The following is a 27,038-nucleotide window of genomic DNA, read 5'->3' as shown; positions in this document are numbered from 1 at the left end:
GTGATACTGTGAGTGCGGAATACAGTCACACATACTCGCAGGGGTGACAACATGACACCTAATGAATTCCCCTCTTTGAATATATATCTCATGGTATATGGAGATTGTTATTTCACTTATTTTTTGGTTTTGCCTAGCAATGCTATTAATTATTAGAAAGTGGTGGGGTTGTTTGGACTTGGGTGAGGCAGTTACACAACACAGCTCTGTCCAGCTAATAAATGCAGAAGTTATTTACACTGCTACTTTGTGGTTGTATGCATTTCCCACACCACAACATTCATTCACCAAGAAACATGTTTGATAAAATAGCAGCTCAAGCTCAGCCTCTAATGAATCACTCCCCCTTACATAGTAACAATGAAAGTGTTTTAGTCTGGTAAGAGATTTGCTTCCTGAACCAGGAAATTACATATAATTATATTAATTCCCAGGATTAGTCTCCCGAACATTATTATTTATAGAGGTAGAGATAGCCAAATCTATTTATAAATACGTAGGTATAACTCTGATCCCTTTATACTGAAAAGAGGAGTAAAACCCGTGGCGCAAGAGAGGGAACATGTGTGACATATAATGAAACAAATCAGACAATCCTTGTTTGTCCTTCCTTAGGTGAATACAGCTCCAATCCAATACATTTGACCTCAAAGAAGAAAGGAATTGAATCCTCACTTTATTAATTAATTCCACTCGCATTTAAGAGTTGTTAAAGTTGCATGTCATAGATATCCAAACTTATTAGGTCACATGAATGCTTTTCTGTATTTCTCCGCATAAACTCTCAGAAGGAAAAATATTTAGTGCAACAATGTTGGACTAATAAATAACATTTTAATAACTGGTTACACTCGCATGAAGAAAATCAAAACATCACATTAAAAAGTCACATGAAGGGGTTCTGGTTCTCACTGAACAGGAGCGGACATCCATCGGTCCATACAGTTAATGGTTTTTCCTGGTCATCCAAGGCTGATGAAAGAGTCCCAGTAGTACCGCTTAGAGTCACACGAGCCACCTGCTTAACGTGTTTGGGACCTATGGTATAATGGTCCAGAAGGAGGACCACTATACCATAGGTCCGAAACACGTGTTATTTATTAGTCCAACGTTGTTGCACTAAATATTTTTCTTTCTGAGGTTTTATGTGGAGAAATACAAAAAAGGGTTCATGTGATCTAATAAGCCTGGAAACTTATGACATACAACGTTAACAACTCTTAAATGTGAGGATTCAATTATCTGACAGTGTTGCACTAAATTCCTTTCTTTGCTTCTACCAGTGACTTTGGACTCTCAGCATTTTTATGAAGGTTGTTTCATTATATGTTATACATGTTCCCTCTCTTGCGCCACAGGTTTTACTCCTCTTTTCTGTATTCTGTGACTGTTCTAGGTTTGGTGTACCTTTGAGTAAAAGGGTTTATTGCGCATTATAGTGTTAGCATCTTTTTCTATTTAATCCCTTTATGTAAATACATTATCTTAGGGCCTAACTCTTGTTCAAAAGCAATGCTGATGTTCATGCAATTGAGCAATTATCAGCAGACTGCGCATGTGCAGCAATCGCCCTGAGCATGTGCAAGGAATCTTTGCGATGCTGCTCGCAGACAGATTTTTAAAGCTGAGTGATTGACAGGAAGGGACCATTTGGGAGAGGTAACGAGCAGATGTGGCAATAAGGCAGTCATGTCACAGCCATTTTTCAGGCCGTGTAACTGTCTTCAGATGCGATTATGAACATAGATAAATATGGCACCAGCGTCGCTACTGCCACTCTGCATGAAAATAGACTGAGTGAAGAAGTCAATGTTCCTCTTTACAGCACGGGTTCTGCGTACGTGTACACAGATGCTGAGGACTGCGCAATGTCTCCGGTGGGCATCTATATTGTTTTCTGGGCGGCAGCTTCACTTGCTATGATTAGTAAGTCCATAGCCTGAAACATTGTAGCTGTGTAGGCATGAGCATACCAACATAAATTAGGCCCTGTCTCCTGACAATATACCTCCCTATATTCCCAATGAGCTCAAGACTGGGGTTGTGACCATACAGGTCACAACGAGGGTCACAAGGGTGCATGACAGGGGTGTGTTTAGCACTGAAAAGCACTGAGCTGGTCCTTATCCCCCCTCTTGAGACAATGCTGTCCTGATCGGTACAGTGGCATAAAAATCTCACATTGGAAACTTAACTCACAAATCAGGACAGTTGGGAAGTACGTGCCAGGTATATATGACGCCTGTGTTATAATCTATAACAATCTAGCTCAATCTTTATATAGCGACACTTGGGGGATGCGTTCAGCATCTCAGCGACAAGTACTGGGGCCAGTCACCAGGTCAATGTTAGGCTGTGGGCTGGGTAGGATAGGTTTAGGCATATGGGTACGGTTAAAATACTCACCGGGATTCTGAATGTTGGGATGCCGCTGTTGGCATGCTGACTGCTGGGATTACAATAACATCCCACACTTGGAGAGGGTGGGGGTTACTAACACATGGGAGCCTATGATACAGGTGAGTAGGGAGTTACCACTGGGGATCTATCAACTACTATGGGGGGCTGAGAGGCGATTTTACAGTGAGGGCCTATGGACTCTCAAGAGGACTCAGGGAGGTGCAAGACATCCCCCCAGAACAATTTCAAACGACCAGTTAGTACCAATTACAATATGAATTGGCAATTAGCACTAAACATAATAGGCAGCTATGTGCGCAGCCGATCGTGGGATGTTCGGCAGCACATTCCCGCAAAGTGAATTGGCTCCAAATTAGTTGCTATAGAAAAACAAATAATATGCTATACATATAATAAAACTGTAATGGTGTGTACACACTGAGATTTTTTTCTTTCGATTTTGACTATATAGTCAAAATTGCAAGAAAAGTTAGTGCAAATCGCAAGGTATTATGCCACTTGCGATCCCGATGCGCAGTCCCACCAGGTCGGTATCGCAAGAAAAGATAGACTGTGCAAGCAGGTCAATCCTTGCTAGATCGGTGTACTATCTAGTTCATCTCACATGTCAATTACATCTCACATAAGCCAAAATCGTAAGCACACATAGGGGTATATTTACTAAGCTCCTGATTTTGGCCAATTTTGTGTCTTTTGTTCAAAGTGTCAACTCAGGAATTTACCAAACTCAAATCTCGGCAGTGATGAGGGCATTCGTATTTTTTTCGAAGGCAGAGAAAAAAAAATACAAACGAATACACCATCGGTCAAACACGCCTGTTATTTTATACAACTCGGTAAATTTACTATAAATTTGTATTCACAATCACTGCTGGCAATAGCCAAACACTGCCGTGAAAAAGTACAAATCGTAAAAAAAAAAGCAGTTTTCAAATAGACCTGCTTTTTCCCCCCGTAATCTGACAGGCATGCACGGATCAGTGAGATCTGTGCATGTTTATCTGTGGGAAGGGGTGTGAAAGAGTTAAAAATCTTTTAACAAAAATTTGCGTGGGGTCCCCCCTCCTAAGCATAACCAGCCTAGGGCTCTTTGAGCCGGTCCTGGTAGTAAAAATACAGGGGGGAAATTGACTGGTGTCCCCCCATATTTAAAGAACCAGCACCGGGCTCTGCGCCTGGTCCTAGTGCAAAAAATACGAGTGACAAAAAACGTAGGGGTCCCCCGTATTTTTAACACCAGCACCGGGCTCCACTAGTCAGAGAGATAATGCCACAGCCAGGGGACACTTTTATATTGGTCCCGGCGGCCCTGGCATTAAATCCCCAACTAGTCATCCCTGGCCGGGGTACCCTGGAGGAGTGGGGAACCCTAAAATCAAGGGGTCCCCCCCTCCAGCCACCCAAGGGCCAGGGGTGAAGCCCGAGGCTGTCCCCCCCCATCCGTGGGCGGTGGATGGGAGGCTGATAGCCTTTTGTGTAAAAAGAAAGAATATTGTTTTTTTTGTAGCAGAACTACAAGTCCCAGCAAGCCTTCCCCGCAAGCTGGTACTTGGAGAACCACAAGTACCAGCATGCAGGGGGGAAATGGGCCCGCTGGTACCTGTAGTTCTACTACAAAAAAAATACCCAAATAAAAACAAAAAACACAGACAGTGAAAGTATAACTTTAATGTACATACATGCACACTTACATACATATTTACCTATGTTGACCTAAAGCACTCAGCCCCCTTGTCCAGTAGAATCCAGGGGTACCTGAAAATAAAATAATACTTACAAAGAATCCGGTGTAGATCTGTCCTCTTCTTAAAAGTTATAATCTATGGATTTGGCAAAAAAAAAAGCCGCTCACCCGACCCACGAACTGAAAGGGGATCCATGTTCACACATGGATCCCCTTTCCCCGAATGTCGGGACCCCCCCGTGACTCCTGTCAAAGAGGGTCCCTTCAGCCAATCAGCCCTTCAGGCCGGAGACGCAGGAGGGACACAGGAGAGCCGCGCGCTGTGCCCACCATGTCCCTCCTAAATACTCACTCGAGTATAAGCCGAAGTGGCTTTTTCAGCACAAAAAAAAGGTGCTGAAAAAGTCGGCTTATACTCGAGTATATACGGTAATTAATGCGTGGGCACAGAAGGATTAGCAATCCCTAACATCATCTCACCATTATACTTTGTTACAGAAAAATATTTGCTACTCTAACTGGTAGTGACACAACCCAGGAGTCCAGCTTCCCGCAAATGACACGACCATAAACTGGTGCCATAATCTGAATCTCAATACTAATTAGCCAGTTGATAACATGGTGTAATTCCCCTCTGGGGCACTATGTTGGGGATCACAGTTTCCACATAGTAGTCCTAAAGTAGGAAACTCCCTGCACGCTCATTTGGAGGGCATAATAAAATTAACCTTTACTTTGGCAAAGTGACATTATATAGCTCTTTATTTACTGGATATGAGGTGAATATACTTCACTTTAGCTATGTGATGGGCTGCGCGGAGTCCTCGAAGCCTCCGTCAGTGTTTGAAATGAGGCTACACAATGTAGTCTCATTCCAAACACAGGCACATACAGCCCTAAGCACCTTCCTTCTTTGATGTTTTATGTTTGTTATAGCTTGTAACACTTGTATTTTAAATCACAGTGCCTGCTGATAGGCCTTGTGAACACACCATCGTCCAGTGTGTATTCACTATATCGTTAACGATGTGCGCTCCCACGGGTCATTAATGATGTACAGTATCTTTAATTTTCACCTTGAAATCTAAAGATATTGTCCAAGACGGTATGCACCTGGATTGGTGCATGCCGTCACTGATGAGGAGCAAATGATATCGTTCAGTGTATATGGACGATTTAATTTGCAGGGGGGGGGGGGGGGTGGAATCTTGCACGATGTCAGATCAGAAAGTGTGTTCCAAGGTGTGTACGTACGGTGAGATATTTGCTTGTGATTTTGACTATATAGTCAAAATCGCAAGGAAAGTTAGTGCACATTGCAAGGTGAAAGTCACCTTACGATACCGATGCGCGGTCCCACGAGGTCGGTATTGCAAGCCTAGATAGACCGCAGGCAAGTCAATTTTGACTATTTAGTATAAAAGCATAGTCAAAACTGACAGCCAAAATTGCACAGAGCCAGTATGACAAGCACAGTCATCTATGCTTGCAATACCGACAACATTCCCTATCGCATAGTGAGAATCGGGCATAGCCCGAATCGCACCATGTGTACACACCTTAATACCATCACTGCCATTCAAGCTTTAGCAAGACCTGAATGGCCAGTATGATTGTTTTAGAATAAATTAACCTCAGGATCATTCCTTATATTGTCCAGCATGGCCAGCAACTGGCTTGCCAATCTGTTACTAATACATCAGGTTCGTGGCCAACTTGGTAGTAATCCAGTCATTTAAATCAATACACACAACTAACAAAAAGAAAAAAGAAAATTATTAAAGGAAAAGGAGGAGGAGCATCAAGTGTTTTTTTTGCCAAATGGTGCACAAATAATAGGAAAGTGATAAAAAGTGGAAAAAGAGGAGACTTCTACATACAACGTACAGGAACGGCAATGGGAACAAAATTTGCCCCAAGCTACGCTAATCTATTTATGAATTACTGGGAAGAAAACAACATCTACAACAGCGTAGCTTGAGGCTCCCAATTAATCAAGTGGCAACGATATATAGACGACGTCTTGCTATTATGGGAAGGAAGTGAGGACTCACTATTAGAATACTTTAAATCAATAAATCACAATGACTACAATATTAATTTTACACTATCTTACAGCAAGGTCCAAATTAATTTTTTAGATCTAACCATCTACATAGAAGATAACAATATACAAACAAAAACTTTTCACAAACCGACAGATGCAAATGCATACATACCCACCGATAGTCAACATCATATCACTTGGCTCAAAGGAGTACCCAAGAGCCAATTTCTTCGGGTAAAACGGAATTGCAGTAGGAAAGAAATTTGCGACGAACAGACCCAGCAAATGAAAAAAGACTTCATAGAAAAAGGTTACAGAGAAAAAATTCTGGACAAAGCAATAGAAGAAATAAAAATAAAGGAAAGAGATATTATTCTTCAACCAAAAGATAAAGAAAAAGGAAAAAAGAATATGGATTACTCCAAATGGGCATTCATTACCAAATATGACGCCCAACATAAACAACTTGAGAGAATATTTCGAAAGAACTGGCATCTCCTGCAACGTGATCCTGTCCTAAACAAAATACTTCCCGACAAACCATCTTTCATATACCGCAAAGCCAAAAATTTTAAAAGATCTCTTAGTGAAAAGTGCCCTTCCTCAACCATCAAGAAATCTAATTAGAACAAACGGATTCCACAGGTGTGGAATTTGCATAGGCTGTCGAAACATCAAAGACTCCAATTCAAAATATAGAGAGATTAAAATCAACAACAAAATTATGAAAATTACAGATTTCATCACCTGCAGTACTCCAAATGTCGTCTACGTAATAGAATGTTCTTGTGGTCCATCATACATAGGGAGAACCACCAGACCACTGAAAGTAAGAATTTCCGAACATCTAAGGAACATCAAAAAAGGACTCCCAACACACCATCTTTCAAACCATTTTAAAACTGACCACAACTGTTCCATCAATCAGATAAAAAGATTTATTGGTCTGAAACATATAAAAGCAACATGGAAGAACAAAAATATAGAAAGTAGACTAGCAAAAACAGAAATGCGGACTATCTTTGACCTAAAAACACTTAGTCCAAGAGGACTTAACCAGGACTTTGAACTCAAGTGGTTTTTCTAAAAAGTTATTTCCTACTTCCATCTTGGTGACAGTGAAAATTCTTTCTGCCTTTTGTCCTTATAAATATATGCACACCAATAGATATAAATTGTTTAAGCGATTTCACTTAATCCCCTTTTTCCACACACTGGCTCATATTGTTCCTTATTCCTTTTTAATAGGGTGTTCCTATCCTTTAAAGAGGAGGTTTTCATTTTCTCTTTTGATATCTCAAACTCCGACTCTCTGCACATCTTTAATTCATACCAAGAAAGCTTAAAGTTTATTAATATTAATTCTTTGTTATTATCTTCTAGTCATAAACACAGTGGAAACATCTTTTCATTTGGTGCTTTTCCACATAAAAACTGCATGGGAGAATCTACTCTATCTTGGAATGTTGCCAGGAAAACTACCAATATCTACCATCACTCCCAGAAATCACTCTATTCCTACACTGCAGAACGAACACCATGGAAACTACATTTCCCAGAAACCCCGGATCGTCACTTCCGGTCACTGCGTTTTTAAGAAAGAGATTTGGTGCCCTAATCTTCTAATAATCTCATCTTCCTTATGCTTAATTGCCAGACTCTACTTATTAACAACATGCTACTATGGATTTATAAAGAAAGGACTCTTGAACTGCTATGTTAAAGACGAGACTTCCGGCTTCTGACACAAAACTACATTACCCAGATATCCCGGATCGTCACTTCCGGTTACGGCTTCTTTTAAGAAATAGATTTGGTGCCTTAATTGACTAATAACTTTATCCTCTAGAAGCTTAAATTGCTAGATTTTACTTATTATTAACAACCATTATGGACTTATGATAAAAGGACTCCAGAACCGCTATGTAATAGACGGGACTTCCGTTTTTGTACAAAACTACATTACCCAGACATCCCGGATCGTCACTTCCGGTTGCGGCGTTTTCAGCAGTAAAACTCCGGTTTTTCTTTTTGAATTAAGCTGTCACTATTATAGTTAACAACTGTATTATTAATATCACTATATCACCAATGTGTGAACAATACATATATAAAAAGTAAAAGTTATATTCCAATGTACACACTTCCTGAGAATTACCGGAACCGGAAGTGATGTCATCTGCTTCAATTTCCGGATTTTTAACATAAATACATTCTCTCCACAGTCCTCCATCAGCCTTCATAAAGAGTGGTAAACTCGAAACGCGTTGGCTGAGGACCATTGCATGTTGGACAACACACCGCTCGTTTTCGGGAGAAAGGTACAGCCATCGTTTTTATTATATTTAGCCTATAGGTGCCGGTTCTTGTAGACTGAATATTGGTCCTCCCAATCCCCAACACGGGCGGTGCCTTCCGGCAATCAATGTTTTATTTATTTTTTGTAATTTTTCTAAGATTTTTTATTAAAATTTATTATACTCTCCAAATGAGCCTCCATCTTCTTGAAAAGAAGACAAAGATACCTTGATGTGACTGGAATATATAAGAACATCTGTGAGTACTGGTACGCCCTTTTGTACTTGAAAGATACCATTATATGAGGATATTACACCTAACCAGTGTAAGTTAGGTACGCACTGTAGGAACCAACTTCGTGCACTGTTCTTTTGTACTTTATTGGAACGTGGTCCTGTCTTAAAAGATACCTTGATAAGTCTGCTGTTAATTTTTATTGTGTAAGTTGAGGTACGCCTCTACCGAATGTAATATGTGTGGCTCCTAAGTCTTCTGAAAAGAAACTGCTATGGGCTTCATTATACCTTTTATTATGTAAGCTAGGAACATCTATTAAGATAAACTATATATAAGAATAACCAGACAGGAATAATTCATCCACAATTTGGGTACAACATATAATCTACAATTATTGCAATCCTTATTTTACATGCACAGTCTGAAATTCTATGGAGGAATACCATTAAGAATATAAAGGGGAAAGAAGAGATACCATAAAGTCAATACACCCCGTCATCTAGATAAGTATCAATATTTTTTTTCACCCTCAGCGCCAACCCTCTTTTTCCACTTTTTATCACTTTCCTGTACTTTCTCCGGATCTTCTGGGATAGATCCAGGTTAAAAGCGGGAGGCAGCAGAGATTTGAACAGGAGCGCCAACGAATTTCCCCAAAAAAATCCTTTTCTGCAATTCGGTGCACAAATAATAGTTGGCACCAGGTACAGTATAAGGTAGATTGCGACAGTGCACCCGATGTGTCAAGCTCATCCGAGTACTGGAATGCAAAGAGTGGTAACACTGGGGCTTGACCTTCTACATGCCCACATTATGACCCTTCTATATTGTAAACCTGGGTGAAGAATCCCTATGTCCCCCACATGCAGCACATGGACCCTGTCTCTCTATTCTGTGGGTCACCGGTCACTGCTGTTCCTGTCTCCATAACCAGCTGTTGTGCACCAGGGCTATATCGTGTGACAAGTGCTGCTATGCAGGGGAAAAGAGGGATTGTGTGACAATCTGCTGTGCAGATGGGGGGGAATGCATGTCCAGCTGATGTGCGACAGGCAATGAAACGCATTTGACCCCTGCATAAGGACCCCAACTGTTCTGCTGCATCTACTCTGACCCGACTCCGGGACTTCACCTTCTGGAGTCAGCTTTAACCTAGCGCAGCACCATTCTATACAGTTCTGAGCACTGCCACTTTCCTGCTGAATCTCCGAAACCACAGTGTTCATCTCGGTCCATAGGTTGTATGGAGCTCTGGTACACTGTCTTATTCCTAACTACTACTGTCAGATACACCTGCCACTCGTTAGCTGCTCTACAAGAAATTGGAGCTCCACTAGTACTGCTTGTATGCCAACATGACTATATAGAGTAGGGGTGGGCAAAATACGTCCCACAGCCGGATGCGGCCCACAAACAGATACTACCCTGCCCACTGCCTTCTGCCAGCGTGCAATAACAAGCGGCCTGACCGGGCTGAGCTGCTTGTCATTGCTCTGCAGTACCTCCAAGCTGCCGGTGCCAGTCTCCCCTACGCTGCTGTTGCACTGCAGTGCTACGTGGCGCCTGCGTTGTAGCCTCCTCCTCCCACCTCCAGAGTCCCCAGTGACAACGGCAGTGTTCAGCCGAAAAGGGGGCAGAGCTACACGGGACAAGAGCCAGATTGCTACAGATCTGCCACTGCCAGCCAGCCAGATCAGTAAGTTAATCAAAAAAGTGAGTGACAGAAAGTGTGTGTGTGTGTGTGTGTGTAGGCAGTGGCGTCAGACTGTTTTTAGGTTGGGGGGGTGGGGAGATGTTTAGCTCTAGCTGTACCAACCCCACCCCCATGTTCTGTCACTGCGTGTCCCCCCCCATGTTCAGTCACCGTGTAACCCTCCCCCCCCCCCCCGTGTTCAGTCACCTTGTCACCCCCCCCTGCGTTCAGTCACGTGTCACCCCCCCCCCCCCGTGTTCAGTCACCGTGTCACCCCCCCCCCCCGCACGCGTGCTCAGTCACCGTGTCACCCTCCCAATGTTCAGTCGCCCCCACTGTGTTCTGTCACTGTGTCACCTACACCGTGTTCTGTCACTGTGTCACACCTTTCCCCAGGGGCCATAAGACACTGGATAATTTGACTGCTGTGCAATGCTTATCCCAAATAAAATGTTAATGTGTAAAAAGGGGACTCCACCTTCCGTGCTGTGTAAAAAGGGGACTCCACCTTCCATACTGTGTAAAAAGGGGACTCCACCTTCCATACTGTGTAAAAAGGGGACTCCACCTTCCATACTGTGTAAAAAGGGGACTCCACCTTCCATACTGTGTAAAAAGGGGACTCCACCTTCCATACTGTGTAAAAAGGGGACTCCACCTTCCATACTGTGTAAAAAAGGGACTCCACCTTCCATACTGTGTAAAAAGGGGACTCCACCTTCCATACTGTGTAAAAAGGGAGCTCTACCTACCGTAATGTGTGTAAAAGGGGCTCTACCTGGTGTAATGTGTGTAAGTGGCACTACTGTGTGGCGTAATTTGAATAATGGAGACTATTGTGCAGCCTAATATGAATCTGTATTATTTTTTGGCCATGCCCTTTCCACATGAAGCCACGTCCCTATATTTTTGGCACGTGGGGGGGAGCTGCTATTTTGTGTGCGGCCCTCGAATACTGACAGGAAAGTATCAAGTGGCCCCTCAGCTGAAATAATTGCCCACCCCTGATATAGAGTTTGCTTATCATTAACAGTCAGCTGCTACGGATTTCCCAAGCATCTCCTTTACTGGCAAGTCCTGTTTACTGGTACGTTTATGGGTCACAGCACTAGCAGCCAGCATCTTACTGGACACTCTAAAGAAGTTTTGAACTTTAATTTCTGTTTTGAGCATCATTTGGACTGTTCCAAACCAATTGTTTTACAGACTCTAAAGAAATACGTTGGGTTTTGTTCACCACTCTCTAGAGAGCTTCAGCAGTATAGTACTGATCTTACACAATTTCCCTTTTTTTGTATTCAGTGGTAGTATTATAATTTATTGCAGCTGTTCCAAACAGGAGACTAAGGGGTATATTCAATTAAAGTCGAAAGCTGCCGTCTGTCGAAAAGACGGCAGTTTTCGACTTTTTAAGGTCGAATCGTGATTTGACCTATTCAATATATCCCAAAATTTTTCAACAAGCCGATGAATTCGACTTGTCGAAAAGCACGTGGATCAGCGGAATAGCTGCCGATCCACGTGCTTGTGTCAAAAACGGAGCCAAAACCGACAAGTTTTGGCCCCCTTTTCGACCATCTCAGTCAGACATAAAAGAATGTCAGACTGAGATGAGGGATTAGAGCAGAAGTCGAATTGAGATGAGATTTGAATAGGGGTTGTCGGATCCATTCCAACAAATGCATGTCTGAATGGATCCGACGCTAATTGAATATACCCCTAAAACTTTTTTCTCTTTACTACTCTGCAACATTGTATCTGTAACTTGTTCATGTATGTAGTGTTGATCTTGGTTTTAACTCTGTCATTATTTAGTACTAAAGGATATAGTTACTAAACAATGTATTGTCAAAACCAACCATTCTTGCCTGCAATAGTTAACAAAAGGGTAACAAAAGTAAATGCAAAAATCAGGCATGTTTCAAATTAAGGGGCCTATTCAGAAATAATAGCAATACTGACATTAATATTGTCACGATTATTACTAATTTTCTCATACTTTTCCCTGTAGGGACAGCGGCTGCGTTTACACTATCCCTGTGAAGTCCACGCAGGTAGTCTTTTTTTTATCTGAAAAGACTAATGCTCTGCGCATGCCTACTGTATATATGGGATGTGGTCAATATACCGCCTGTCGGTATTCCAGCGTTCAGGATCCCAACAGGTGTGTAAATGGCGGTGCCCGGAATCCCAACAGAAGCCCTGTATTCCCCCTCGGTTGGTTATCCACGCCACCACCCGAGGGGGAACAGAATCAAAAAAGCTCGCCACTGGGTCCGAAGCATGGGGAGCGCAGCGACAGGATTCCGGCGTCAGTCTCCTGACCTCCAGGATCCCATGCTGAATCCGTATATACACCTACCATACTATTTCTTCAAACCAGGCCACTCATGAATTATACAGGTTCTGTGGCTGATTACAACCACATGAAATGCTGGTTTGAAGACAGACAGCCACATAATTTGTGTAATTCATGAGTGTCCAGTTTAAAAGAATAGTATAATATATAGTATGATAGATAGATAGATAGATAGATAGATAGATAGATAGATAGATAGAGATAATTTTAAATCTCCCTCCCATTTCTGAGAGACTGATCCATATGGCCACCACTACTCTGCTTACAGCAAGTCTGAACAAGTTGATCTCAGGCAGAAAGGCAGGGAGGGTGTGATCCCAGACATGATCATATGCTTATTCTAAGATCTATTCAGGACAGGGTTAGAGATCTATATATCTATAAACACACACACACACACACACACACACACACACACACACACGTATATATCACATACAATGACAGATGACCCTGCCCAACTTCCCTGCACAACAAGCCCAATCATCCCAATAACGAAAGTAAAACCTACCAGGGCTCACATCTTACACTTTGTACAGGTACAGGAGAGTATGGGATCGTGCTGTCTGCCCTACAAGAAGCAGACAGCAGCACTATACAGAGAACATACATGTGTGACAGCTCCCACCTGCACATAAGCTACACACAGGCATGACATGCTGGAAGTAGGACAGCACAGCGTACGTTAGAAAGTAGCACTGGTGACAGACACAATGTGACATTATTACCTGCGGGCTGGGGGAATGCTGAGCGGCACAGTGTCAGCGCCAGGCACAGCTGCAGCAACCACCTGGCTCCCATTATAACGCCATCCGCCACAGAAGCACCACAACAACAAACTACACCCTCTCTCTCTCGCTGCTGCAGCTGCTCTCGGGGAGCCAGGCTCAGTGCCTGGAGCCCCGCCCACTCCACCTACTGTGCTTAGGTCACTCGACAGCAGTACATTTTTGATTGGTTACAGAAATTCATCATCTGTCGCTAGGTGGCCAAGGTGGAACGGTGTCTTGTTGTCCTGGACTTCTGTAAGTAATACCTGTAATTAGTGCAGCATATAATTGTGTCTTTATGCAGATTACTTTACCATGGCTTTTTTCTTCTTCGCTGCAATAATGTTACTTTTTCACCATTATACAGATTTGTACTTAATCTAAGGTTCTGTACATGATGCAAATGTGTTTCTTAATAGATAGATAGATAGATAGATAGATAGATAGATAGATAGAGATATGAGGCAATTTGCCACCTTCACCTACAGGGGGTCATTCAGACATGGACGCAGATCTTGCTTCCCGCAGGAAGATCTGCGTCCATCTACTAACATGTTGGGGGCCACCCAGCACGTGTGTCGCCACCCCGCTATGCGTCCACAATTCAATTGCGGACACTTCGATTTAAGATCGACATGTCTGTCTGGCAGGCGGTCTAGTGCCATTTTTTTTAAACGGAGCGGCTGCATGACATCAGATGTCATGCAGCCGCCCTAAATAAGCGCCCGCATATTAAGCCGCAACGCCGCGTCAATGCCCCACACCTGACGGCCACCGCTGTCAATCACCTTGCGCTCCCAAGGAGAAGGGTTGCGCATATGCACTGTGGCCGGTGTGCAGACCCCCTGCATGCAGCCACTGCGTACAGATATGTGGCTGTATTCAGGTCTGAATAGACCCCACTGTATGCTATAAATTAATCCTTTCCCTGCTGTGGTTTTACCCAACCATGGGGGTCATTCTGACTCGTTCACACGCTGCTGGTTGTCGCAGCGGTGCGAACAGGTCAGGACTGCGCCTGCGCGGCACCCGCAATGCACACGCGTGTCGTTGCCCAGTGGCAGCCATCGCCGGGCAACAACCAGAAGAAATAAGAAAGTGATCGCTAGCGCGATCGCAAGAAGATTGACAGCGGGGAGGCGTTCCGGGGCGGATTCTCACCGTTTTCTGGTAGTGGTGAGCCCAACGCAGGCGTGTCCAGGCGTTTGGAGCGTGGATGTCTGACGTAAATTCAGGGACCTTCATCGCTGGATCGATCGCACAGGGTAAGTAACTCTTATCCTGGTCTTGTTTTACAGGAATCTTTTTTTTTGCATAGCAGGGCTGCACAAGCGACCGCAGGCCTGCTATGCAGAAATACACTCCCCCATAGGTGGCGTCTAGTTGATCACACGGGCAGCAAAAAGTTGCTACGTACGATCAACTTGGAGTTGATCGCAACAGCAAATTTGTTAGCAGTTGGGCAAAACCAAGTGCTCTGCAGGTGTGGCAGATATAACGTGTGCAGAGAGAGTTAGATTCGGGTGAGTTCTAATCTTTCTGTACAGAGTAAATACTGCCCGCTTTACTTTTACACTGCAATTTAGATTTCAAATTGAACACACCCCACCCAAATCTAACTCTCTCTGAACATGTTATATCTGCCCCCCCCTGCAGTGCACATGATTTTGCCCAACTGCTAACAGATTTGCTGCTGCGATCAATTCTAAATTACCCCCCCCCCCCTCTTGCGCATTGAGCTTATTTTAGCACTTTTAAGGGGAATCACAGTCCAACATACTGTATATGATTCCATTCCTTAATTATACAGTACCCACATAAATTATTATCATTACTTTTCATCAGACTTTGTATGCACTTGCACATGATAATGCATTTTTTTTTTTTCTATTTTCTTGAATTAATTACATTAAAAGTGTGGTAGAATAATATGGGTACATTAAGGCATACCATTTTGAAGTACACAATCTAACACATTAAATTAAGAGGCCCCTGAGTTTACGAACATCCAGGGGCATTGCAACGTTTGGGGGGGGCAAAATATAACTTAATTTTTGTGCCCCTAGATTGCTGAATGCCGCCCCCTCAAAGGCAGCTGGATTTGCCCGCCACGCCACCTACCTGACAGAGATAGATACATATCTAGATATATCTATCTAGGATGGGGAGGTGCTGCAAAGGGGGTAGAGAAAGGAAAAAGAGGGAGCTGAGGAGATGTGGCAGGTTATAAGTGTGCAGGGCTAACCCCAGGGGAGGGCTCTAGCCCACAGCAGATAGCCACGCACTGCAGGTGCTTGAGCTGGGTGGCAGGCGGAGAAGGGCTGTGGGGAGGGAGGAGGCGGAGCAGCCAGAAAGGGGATTATTTCCATCATGGCACTGCCCGTGGTAACTTCAGATGGCAGCTGCACTGTGTCCTGCAACCCAGTACATAAACTGCGCCACTCAAATATTTTCTTTTTTAGGGGGGAGAGTTCCCCCGACGTTCCGACACCTAAGCTAACATGAAGTTGGGGATTCTGGGAATTTTAACCTCCCCATCTATGGACACCTCAACATGTTTCCAAGTGTAGGGTGTTGTTGTTTGGTCATTACCAGACACTACTAAGGTGGTATACCATTAAAAAAAAGGGACTACTATCTTTCAAACAAGTGTGCCCGAATGTGTGAATGCCAGGAAAAGCCATTACAAGATATGCTGAGAATATGTGTGTGTGGCAGCCATACTCTTCTACCTTTCACAGAGATTTTGAAAAAGAGATACATGCAGCAGTGGCGTAAGTTCGTCACAGTCGCCCGGAGGCAAGATAAATATTGGTGCCCCCCTATTTCCTATATTAAGATAAATATGTGTGTGTGTGTGTGTGTGTGTGTGTGTGTGTGTGTGTGTGTGTGTGTGTGTGTGTGTGTGTGTGTGTGTGTGTGGTCTGAAAAAAAAATTATATACTATATTTATACATTTAATTGTCTTTTATTTTAAATCACACATTTCTTAGCAGTCATACTCAGGATTAGAACCCATGACCTGTTACACTAACAGCAGACACTTTACTGATGGAGTTATTTGCTCCTGTAGAGGAAGCATGAGAATTCTAACTATATGAAGTTACGTGTAATTTTCAGAGAAGTAGCTTCATATAGTTAGAATTCTCATATTTCCTATACAGGAGCAAACAGCTTCATCAGTAAGGTGCCGCATCCGGTGTAATAGGTTGTGGTTTCTAATCCTGGGTATGACACTTGTAAAATGTGTATATTCAGTATAATAAAAAGGGTGTGATTTGTAAGGTGCAGGGACCAGTGAGGAAGTCGGCCACTGAAAGGACAGCGGCAGCTATCAATTAACTTAATTCAATGGTGTCACAGAATGGGAGGAGAGGTGCCCCCCTTCAGAGCAGGAGCCTGGCGGCAGATGACTCCGTTGCCTCCCAGAGTTCTGCCTCTGTCATGCAGTGCATCTGGAAAGTATTCACAGTGCTTCACTTTTTCCACATTTTGTTATGTTACAGCCTTATTCCAAACTGAAATAAATAAAAAAAATTGTCCTTAAAATTCTACACACAATACCCCATACTGACAACGTCGAAAAAGTTTTTTGATATTTTTTTAAATTTATTAAAAGTAAAAAACTAAGAAATCACATGTACATAAGTATTCACAGCCTTTGCTCAGTACTTTGTTGATGCACCTTTGGCAGCAATTACAGCCTCAAATCTTTTTGATTATGATACCACAAGCCTGGCACACCTATCTTTTGGCAGCTTCGCCCATTCCTCTTTGCAACACCTCTCAAGCCCCATCAGGTTGGATGGGAAGCGTCGGTGCACAGCCATTTTCAGATCTTTCCAGAGATGTTCAGTCGGATTCAAGTCTGGGCTCTGGCTGGGCCACTCAAGGACATTCACAGAATTGTCCTGAAGCCACTCTTTTGTTATCTTGACTGTGATCTTAGGGTCGTTGTCCTGCTGAAAGATGAACCATCATTCCAGTCTGAGGTCAAGAGCATTCTGGAGCAGGTTTTCATCCAGAATGTCTCTGTACATTGCTGCATTCATCTTTCCCTCTATCCTCACTGGTCTCCTGCCGCTGAAAAACATACCCACAGCATGATGCTGCCACCTCCATTCTTCACTGTAGGGATGGTATTGGCCTGGTGATAAGCGGTGCCTGGTTTCCTCCAAACACGACGCCTGGCATTCACACCAAAGAGTTCAATCTTGGTCTCATCAGACCAGAGAATTTTGTTTCTCATGGTCTGAGAGTCCTTCAGGTGCATTTTGGCAAACCAAAGGCAGGCTGCCATGTGCTTTTTATTAAAGAGTGGCTTCCGTCTGGCCACTCTACCATACAGGCCTGATTGGTGGATTGCTGCAGAGATGGTTGTCCCTCTGGAAGGTTCTCCTCTCTACACAGAGGAATGCTGTAGGTCTGACAGAGTGACCATCGGATTCTTGTTCACCTCCCTGACTAGGGCCCTTCTCCCCCAATCGCTCAGTTTAGGCGGCCGGCCAGCTCTAGGAAGAGTCCTGGTGGTTCTGAATTTCTTCCATTTACGAATGATGGAGGCCACTGTGCTCATTGGGACCTTCAAAGCAGCAGATATTTTTCGGTACCCTTCCCCAGATTTGTGCCTCAAGACAGTCCTGTCTCAAAGGTCTACAGACAATTCCTTAGACTTCATGCTTGGTTTGTGCTCAGACATGCACTGTCAAGTGTGGGACCTTATATAGACAGGTGTGTGTCTTATCAAATCATGTCCAATCAACTGAATTTACCACAGGTGGACTCCAATTAAGCTTTAGGAACATCTCAAGGATGATCAGTGGAAACAGGATGCACCTGAGCTCAATTTTGAGCTTCATGGCAAAGGCTGTGAATACTTATGTTCATGTGATTTCTTAGTTTTTTATTTTTAATACATTTGGAAAAATCTCAAAAACAGGTTTTTTTATGTTGTCATTATGGGGTATTGTGTGTAGAATTTTGAGGGAAAAATGAATTTATTCCAGTTTGGAATAAGGCTGTAACATAACAAACTGTGGAAAAAGTGACGTGCTGTGAACACTTTCCGGATGCACTGTACATATGTCTCAATCCAATAACCTGTAAAGTGGTGAATTGCCGTTGTAGCTGTATGTTAATGCCAACAGCGGCACCACAGTTTTTCCCCCTCGTGGCCCAGTCTCCCCCCGGTCTCGTGTATTGTGCATGCAGACATGCAGGGCTGTGAACAAAAATCTGTGAGGCTGGCGGTACCGTAATTGCTGCACTCAACTACACTTACTCGCGGGATTCGGTCTGAAGATCGACAGTATCTAGGTCGACAATGTTTATGTCGACCACTATAGGTCGACAGTCACTAGGTCGTCATGGATGGAAGGTCGACAGGGTTTCTAGGTCGACATGTGCTAGGTCGACAGGTCTAAAGGTCGACATGAGTTTTTCAATATTTTTTTTCTTTTTTTGAATTTTTTCATACTTAACGATCCACGTGGACTACGATTGGAGCGGTAAAGTGTGCCGAGCGAAGCGGTAGCGGAGCGAAGGCACCATGCCCGAAGCATGGCGAGCGAAGCGAGCCATTCGAGGGGACGCGGTGCACTAATTTGGGATCCCGGTCACTCTACGAAGAAAACGACACAAAAACAAACAAACCTCATGTCGACCTTTAGACCTGTCGACCTAGCACATGTCGACCTAGATCCGTCGGGATTGACGTAAGGAACTGGGTGGGCATTTACATGCGCCAGCCCAGTTTAGCCGTCACTCACCGCCAGATGCTGCAGCATGTGTACTGGCGGTCACACACAGCGATGTCGTTAGATATATTGGCCATCGGCTGTGCTGCAGGACCGATGTGATATGTCTGTGAACGACGGCATTCACAGACATATCGCTCGTATACACTAGCCGCCGGGCCAGCGATATATTGGCCGTTCTATTGAACGGCCGATATATCGGCCTGTGTGTACGCACCATAAACTACCTAACAAACCCCCATCCCACCCACAGTATAGATAAATCCTCTCCCCCAACCCAAATACAGTGTAGATGTGTTACATAAAATAATGACGTTGGCTACTGCTGAAATGAGAACACACAGAAATGTAGATCAATAAACATATATAGCACAAAAATTAGAAATTATAAAACAAGATATATAAAAGCATAATAAAAATATATATATATTGACTACTTCCATATCCTTTTCTAAATAGTCTTAGAATTTTTTTCTTAAAGGTAACTTTAAGCAATATAAAACCAACCAAATAAAATATATCATTCAATAATGAAACAATTTTCATACGTCATCTGTTCAACAATTCAGCGACTATTCAACATTCTGCCCATCAGTGTTGCAGGGAAATCTGAAGTGTTGCGCCCTCCTTAACGTTTCTCTTGTCTTTTGAGGTAGCTTCTTCAGCATATCAATTTGGGAGAGATTTATCAAATCTCAGACAGTAATGAAGTGGAGAGAGTTAAAGTACTAGTAAAACAGCTTCTTTCATTTGACAGACTGTGTGTGACAGGTGGATTTGTCATTTGGTGGGCCTGGGTGCTGTTGGGTAAATTTGAATAATGATAGTGTCACTCATTGACTAGCAGTGGTGAAGGATGTTGGAACATGAGTGTACAGGTGGCAGTTGTATGGCAGAGTGAGTATACATACCAGCGGATGCCCTGTATCAATGAACAGGATGCAAGTGGTACCAGCGTCTTTAGCGGTTACAGCAGTGCCTAACCGTTGTGGATGTGACAAAAACAGAGTCTCTCTCTGAAGCTAAATGAGATATCCGTCTCACACCGTTGTGCTCTAACACAGTAACAAGATGGCAACGCACATGTGCAGTAGTGGGTCCAGGGCAGTCATCAGGGGGGTACTGTGGGACTGGTGTCCCGGGCCCTTACAGAGTGGGGAGCTCACCCCTGGCTGCTACTGCCAATACCTGTAGAGCTGCACCAGTCTGTGAATCAACAGCAGGCTGGTGTACACGGAGGACTTCTTAAAACAAGCCTTCCCTGTGCATCAGCTCTCTGTGAATTGTTCCTGTAGGTCCGCAATGCTCCACCTATATGTATACATGTGGTAAGGAATATAGATTGTAAGCTCCACTGGGGCAGAGACTGATGTGACTGGCCAAATATTCTCTGTAAAACGCTGCGGAATATGTGTGCGCTATATAAATAACTGCTAATAAATAATAATAATAAAAATAATAATATGTAATGTCACAATGTACGACATCACATAGGAGTGGTGCAGTGCGGAATAATCTTTTTTTTTGGGAAGGAGGGGCCCAGTGGCGCACGCAGGGGGGTTTCCGAGTACCTGGAAACCCCCCTTGATGAGCAAAACTTTTTATTTTTGAGATGCAGACACTGCTGTCTCTGTCTCAGTAAAAGACGCGATCGCAATCGCGACAGCGGAACTGCTCCTGCAGCAGAGAGCTACGTACAGTAGCTCTCTGCATGGAGAATGTCCAGGGGGTAGCTGCTGGCTGCACATGCTCAGCTATAGCAACTCCCTCTGTCCTCACAGTGATTGCCGCTAGTGTGCTCCTGCCTCCCAGACCCTGGCGCCTGGTATGTATAACATATACAGTATGTATACTGTATATGAAGTTTGCGTGTTTGTATGTATTTGTAGGTATGTATTTATGTAAGTATGTGTGTTTGTGTGCTTGTGTATGTCTGTATGTTTGTGTATGTATGTGCGTATGTATGAATTTGTGTGCTATATATATGTATATATAATTATCTATCTATCTATATATATATGTGTGTGTGTGTGTGTGTATATATATATATATATATATATATATATATATTGATAAAGCTAATTATTTATCTTATAACGTTCACTATACACTGGTAAGAGGCTCAGTACGCAATTGGCGTATGGAGCACCGTAATGGTACGCACTTAGCGTAGCAGACGCTAGGCCGTGGTCGAGACGCACGAGCGGCACGTTCGCTCACGGCTTACGCTTGGTATCGAGCATGCTATAGGCGGCCGACTACCGTAATGCTACGCTACTAGCATAGCGTACGCCGTGCCCACGAGAGGAACACGAGCGGCGCAGACGCTCACAGGATGACTCACAGTAAACCTTGTATTCAACCCACTGAAAGGCTATGCTTATACTGTAAACCTTAGTCTTGTAATGTTAACACAATGTAACGCTGATTAACCTCTATTATGTGAAAGCTGTTTGAGCGACTGAGACGCTCAAAAACCCTTTATACTAGCTAGAGAAACACCGACACCTTGCTGAGGTTCCAACACCTTTACTAACGATATTTAGCTATGTAAAAAGGGGAAAACAGTTAACAGCTTATACACTACAGCACTAACATAAAACACCTAAACAGAATAACTGGACATAAATATACAATAGCGTCTTAATCCTAAACAATAACAGTGAGAGAGAGAGAGAGAGAGTATGGCAAATACAGACAGAGAATAAGATGGTCACAGAGAAACTTACACACGTGGGAATGATCGCGAGCACAGTCCAAGATATCCAGCTCTCAGTTAATCAGTGATGAAAACCTTGTGGAGAGTAGTGAGAGAGCTGGCCCAGGCTGGCTGCCTTATATACACAAAGTACAGTACACTACAAAGGGCCCTACAATCTTATTGTTCATTGGACACAGAAACCTGTCTTTGCATTATAACAAAAGGTTATAGGTTAGTTTGAACAGGTGGGTTGTGACTATTCCAAACTGCTCAGATGGGAGGGATTCTCAGGATTCCCGCCGCATGGATAATGAACCGCAAATACAGTAAATGTCCATAAACTACTTATAGACATAACTATACGCAGGAGCGATTAATCTCTACCTAACCAGCACCGGATTGTTTCTAATAAAATGCTCTTTAGTTAGGTACTAAACACCACCGCTCAGACCCTGTCTGACCCTTCGTATCATGTAAAGAGGAATTCCTTTGTCCATGAACCATTTACACTAAACATACTTACAGATATTATAAAAGGGAATATTGCCTACAAAACACATTATATTTGTTAAATATGTAGCGATCGAGTCGCTCGCTAGTCGCACACAAACACCGCCGTAAATACACATCTCGGTGCGCAGGCGACGCCGGAGTGTCCCCTACGCAACCTGGGGGGATGCGTACGCACGGGGGAGTCCGTGCACGAGCAGCGGGCACGTGCATTGGGGTTAGTACAAGGCAATGGTGAATCATGTTCTTTTTTTACTTTGACAGTCCACCCTTTGGCAGTCATCAATAACTGCCACTTCCTAAAACAGTTCAAACAGAAAAATATATGTCATCATGTAAATACCTTTTTATGATTGGGTAAAGGCAGGAGAGGAGAAGGTGGGAAATGTATGACCTAGTGAGATAGTAGAAGCATGTGTGTATGAATTCATGTCTGAGGGGTCATGTATCATCATGCCGTACGTGTTTTAAATCAAGCTTCGAGGTATTGCGAAGTATACATTTGAATCCTTCTTATCCCATATTAAGGGTCTGTGGATGGGCTGTCAAACTCTACCGAGCTCTTTTCGGCTTTTGGTTACAACAAATGGGGTGCACATTAGTTGATGATACATGAAGGGGAGAGTATGTGGATGCTAATATGTGAGAATCACCTGTCGACTATGTGAGGTACTACCTGGAGGTTGTAGAGATGAAGATAAGAAACAATCGTTATAAATGCAGTCATAAACTATGTGAGTTTTAATGTACAGTCGCCGATTGAGGTCTTGTCTGGTGTCTTGTCTTGATGTACATGTTGTCTGATGTCTCTCGGTGCTTTTGCTGTAAGTGGCAAACAAAAGCTGTTCCAGTGTCCATAAAATTACAGTCTCTAGAGTATTGGGTTTCCAGTAGATAGTTAAAGTCACTAAAAGTATTGGGTGTCTGTATAAAAGAGGTCGTCAAATTCTTCTTCCAAGTGGATGTCTTTGTGCCTTGGAGGAAAAACAAAGGAGAAACGGATGAAAGAAACGGACCGTTGAATCACATTTTCATCACAGCATTGTCTCAATCGTTAGGTCATAAATTAAATTAGTTGTTGTTATTACAGTGTCCTCGCTCCTCAGACTCATCACTCTGGTACTACCTTTACACTTCGTTAAAGTCCGAACGCATCTAAATATCAGACCAACCAATATGACGACTCCCAGAATACCCAAGAGAAATTTCCCTACATCCATTATAATGCCTTGGGCCCATTCTCCTAAACCAGAGAACCAATTTCGTGGGTTCAACCATGACACCCAACTGGCCAGCTCATTACTCACAGCAGCGAGAGTGAGATTGTGTCACCTTCGAAACTCCCACTTCAATTGCAAAATGTCATCCATCTTTTGATCTATGACCTCGGCCGGGTCCTCAGTGTTGTTTGTAATATACGTGCAGCACTTTACACCATACTGAGTTGCTAGGGTAACACAATACCCGCCTGTCACTGCTGTGAGGTAATTGAGAATCATCCTATGCTGAACCAGCTCTGTTTTGTAGGCTTGTAACTCTCTCCCAGTGTACCTGAACGTGTCGTCATACATTTCGGTGATATTGTCTAACAAGTTTGCTAGCGCAGATATATATCTATAATTTATCACTCCTCTGGCGGTACGAGTGATATCTAACGCGAGTAGGAATTGAATCCTGGTGGATTCATGGATCAAATCAGAGGCCGGATGCTCTGTCCTTTCTATCAGGTGCCGTTTAACGACGTGCTCGTAGTGAGTGTGAGTATAAGGAGCTTGGGCACCGCGGTGAATGTCTTTCATTTTGTTATGGGATACAGTCATTACTTCAGGCAGTACTTTTCCAATGTAACACAATCCCTCTGAGTTTGGGGCAAGCCACTTATACGCCTTCCTCCCGCATATGAAATATGCATCATCGGGGAGAACATATGGGACGGAGTATGACATAACCATGTTACAAACTTTCCATGTGAAATCTCCTAACCCTTATTCTCCCATCTGTCTAGTACACATATCCGGTTGTACGATAAGTGCACAGTATCCTGGTGATACTTCTCCAACTCGCATGGTCCTACTTCCTAGAGTGTATCTATACCGGAAAAATCTTCCACTGTCGGCTATGTGGCATATAAGATCTGAATCTATGGGCATTCTATCGGCTCTATGTGAAAATGTCATGGTTTGATTACTCCATGACACTTCCCAATTTCCCGGCTTTCGGGGATTGGAGATGTTGAAGCATACTAAGGACCTATCCACATGATATTGGTGGAGCTTCAAACTAGGAGGACTAGAGATATTAAACCTCTTATCCACCGGCCTCCCACCACTTAACTCAAGTACCTCTCCTACAGTTAAAGGGAATGGTACTAGTCCTGATTTGCTATGACCTTGAGGTACTTGAGAGCATACCCAACAGTCTGTCTGGTTTAACACTTTACCCACTAAGGAGTGATAGTCACTCAATGGATGCCGGTCTATGTGGATATTAAAACTGGACTGACATTTCTTGATGCACCCATCCTCAACTATATTGTCACAATGCCTACGGATGCAGTTTTCTTCAGCTAACAATCCTTCACAATTCCTTCTATTGTCAATGCTATCAGATCGTTTTCTGATACTCGCCTTTACTCGGTAATTATGTTGCTCTTGGAAATCTACGCCTCCATCCTGGTCATCAGAACCCATTCCAGATCCTTTCTCGACCTCCATGGTACTCTCACCGAAACAGACTGCTCTGGTCAACATCATGGTCAACAGGAAAATCCGGATCACAGTCTCTTGGGGCAAGTCCATCTTACAGGAGGAGAAAGAGAAATTTGTAATGGGGGTACAAAAAATAATTTGAGGGGAAAGAAAAATGTTACGATGCTTTTGTCCTCTAGTCTTGTTGTTCTTCTTGCTCTGTTGTCATCTCAAATGTGCTGTCTCTCAGTCTTCCAAACGAACATTCCGGTGATACAATATTCATTCCAAATCTGCGATCTTTCTGTAAGGAGAAAAATTCTTGCATTACCATTTGTCTAACTGATGTGTGACATACCATCTGTAAAGCATGAGAACATGAGAGAGAAGAAAAAAACAAACGAGAGAGAGAACAATTCATATATATGTTACATAAAACATCAAACAAACAAAAACATTGTCAGATCTTCCGTTCACCATCAGGCTGTCACACCAACACATCCATTGGTATCTTTGCGCAGTCTCCCCCACCAGTATTTCCACACTTCACCCTTTTGTGCCTGGCCAGGACACACCGATGTCGGTAGGTCACACTGGGGTTAGGTAGACTTCTGCAAAGACCAAGTAGCTATGTGATGTTTGAGTTCTGCCGATGAACGTCAGAGATGGGGAAAAAGAAACATTTACAGATAAATTACAAAGTTTACCCAGCCGTTCCTGTGTCTACAAGGAACCGACCTCCCAATATCCTTAACTGTAACCTCAGGTTTACTACCAGGCCTAATGATCAACTTTCCTGACTGCATATTACAGGTGCGGCCCAAACTTCTTCCTAGGTGATTCCTGATTACAATTTCGTGTATCATGACTTTGCTCATGTTTTTTTTTTCTACGGGGTTTATCTACCTTGTGTGTATCTCCAAAACCTACAATTTCGTGCAAAATGACCTTCCCTCTGGCAATTATAACATCTTATCACCTTTGACTTACCCACAGGGATCTGAGGCTTCTTACCTCCCTGTGCTTCCCTGTGCTTGCTGATGTTTTGATCATGCCCAACAGCGGACTTTCTTAATGCAGCCACCGAGATATTTCTCCAGTTTGGGTTGGTGGTCTGTACCCTTGTTCTCAATACTACCTTTAAACCATCCATTAATACCTTAACCGCTATCTCTCTATGCTGTGCATTTCTCTCACTGTCCGTGATCCCAGTGTCTCTAGCCATTACCTGCAGTGCTCGATTGAAATAATTAGAAGTACTTTCCCCTTCTTTTTGTCTTATGGAGAAGATTTTGTTCCACTCGACAACGGCTGGGAAATATACTCCTAACTGTCGGTTGATCTGCTTAATACATTCCTGATTGTGTTCCTCCGTACGAGGTACTTCTGCGTTTAACTTACAATCAGTAATACATTTCGCAGGGTCAACAATGGAGGGCAAACATGCCCTCAGCACTGTCCGCCAACCTTTGTTGGTGGGTTCTGTGGAGTTTCCTAGTTCTTTAATAAACCTCTGACATGCAACTAGATCTTTCCTAGGATCAGGGAATTCAGACATAATTGCTCTCAATTCTGTCCGGGACCAGGGACGGCGCATTGCACTGTCCCTGGCGGGAATGATTCCCTGAGCGTCAGTCTTCCCATTGGGGACTGTGATCACCCTAAAAGGATTAAATTCAACCACATCATCTTGTGTTGGTTCAACAATATGAGGTACATTTGTTTGTGCGTGATATATAACACCGTACGTACGTACGTACGTACGTACGTACGTACGTACGTACCTGTGGACACGACCTCACCTGACCCTCCGTTAGGGGGTTCGACTACTGCCTTTACCGATTGGGTCGCGTCCACCTGGATGTCTTGTATGAT

The 27,038-nt window shown here is 43.4% G+C and overlaps 1 protein-coding gene across 1 annotated transcript in view; it reads right to left on the bottom strand.

The window, feature by feature from the left end:
• LY75 (lymphocyte antigen 75) overlaps positions 1-13,641 on the bottom strand; it is a 283,460-nt gene extending 269,819 nt beyond the window's left edge. Inside the window, exon 1 of the mRNA XM_063933663.1 lies at positions 13,468-13,641. Coding sequence (XP_063789733.1) covers positions 13,468-13,540 — 73 coding nt within the window. The 5' untranslated portion in view covers positions 13,541-13,641. The remainder of the gene's footprint in view (positions 1-13,467) is intronic.
• Between the last annotated feature and the right edge of the window lie 13,397 nt (positions 13,642-27,038).

Source organism: Pseudophryne corroboree, chromosome 7 (genome assembly GCF_028390025.1).
Source record: "Pseudophryne corroboree isolate aPseCor3 chromosome 7, aPseCor3.hap2, whole genome shotgun sequence".
Classification (NCBI taxonomy): domain Eukaryota; kingdom Metazoa; phylum Chordata; class Amphibia; order Anura; family Myobatrachidae; genus Pseudophryne; species Pseudophryne corroboree.
Note: the sequence above shows the minus strand (reverse complement) of the source record. Positions and strands in the feature narration are given on the sequence as shown.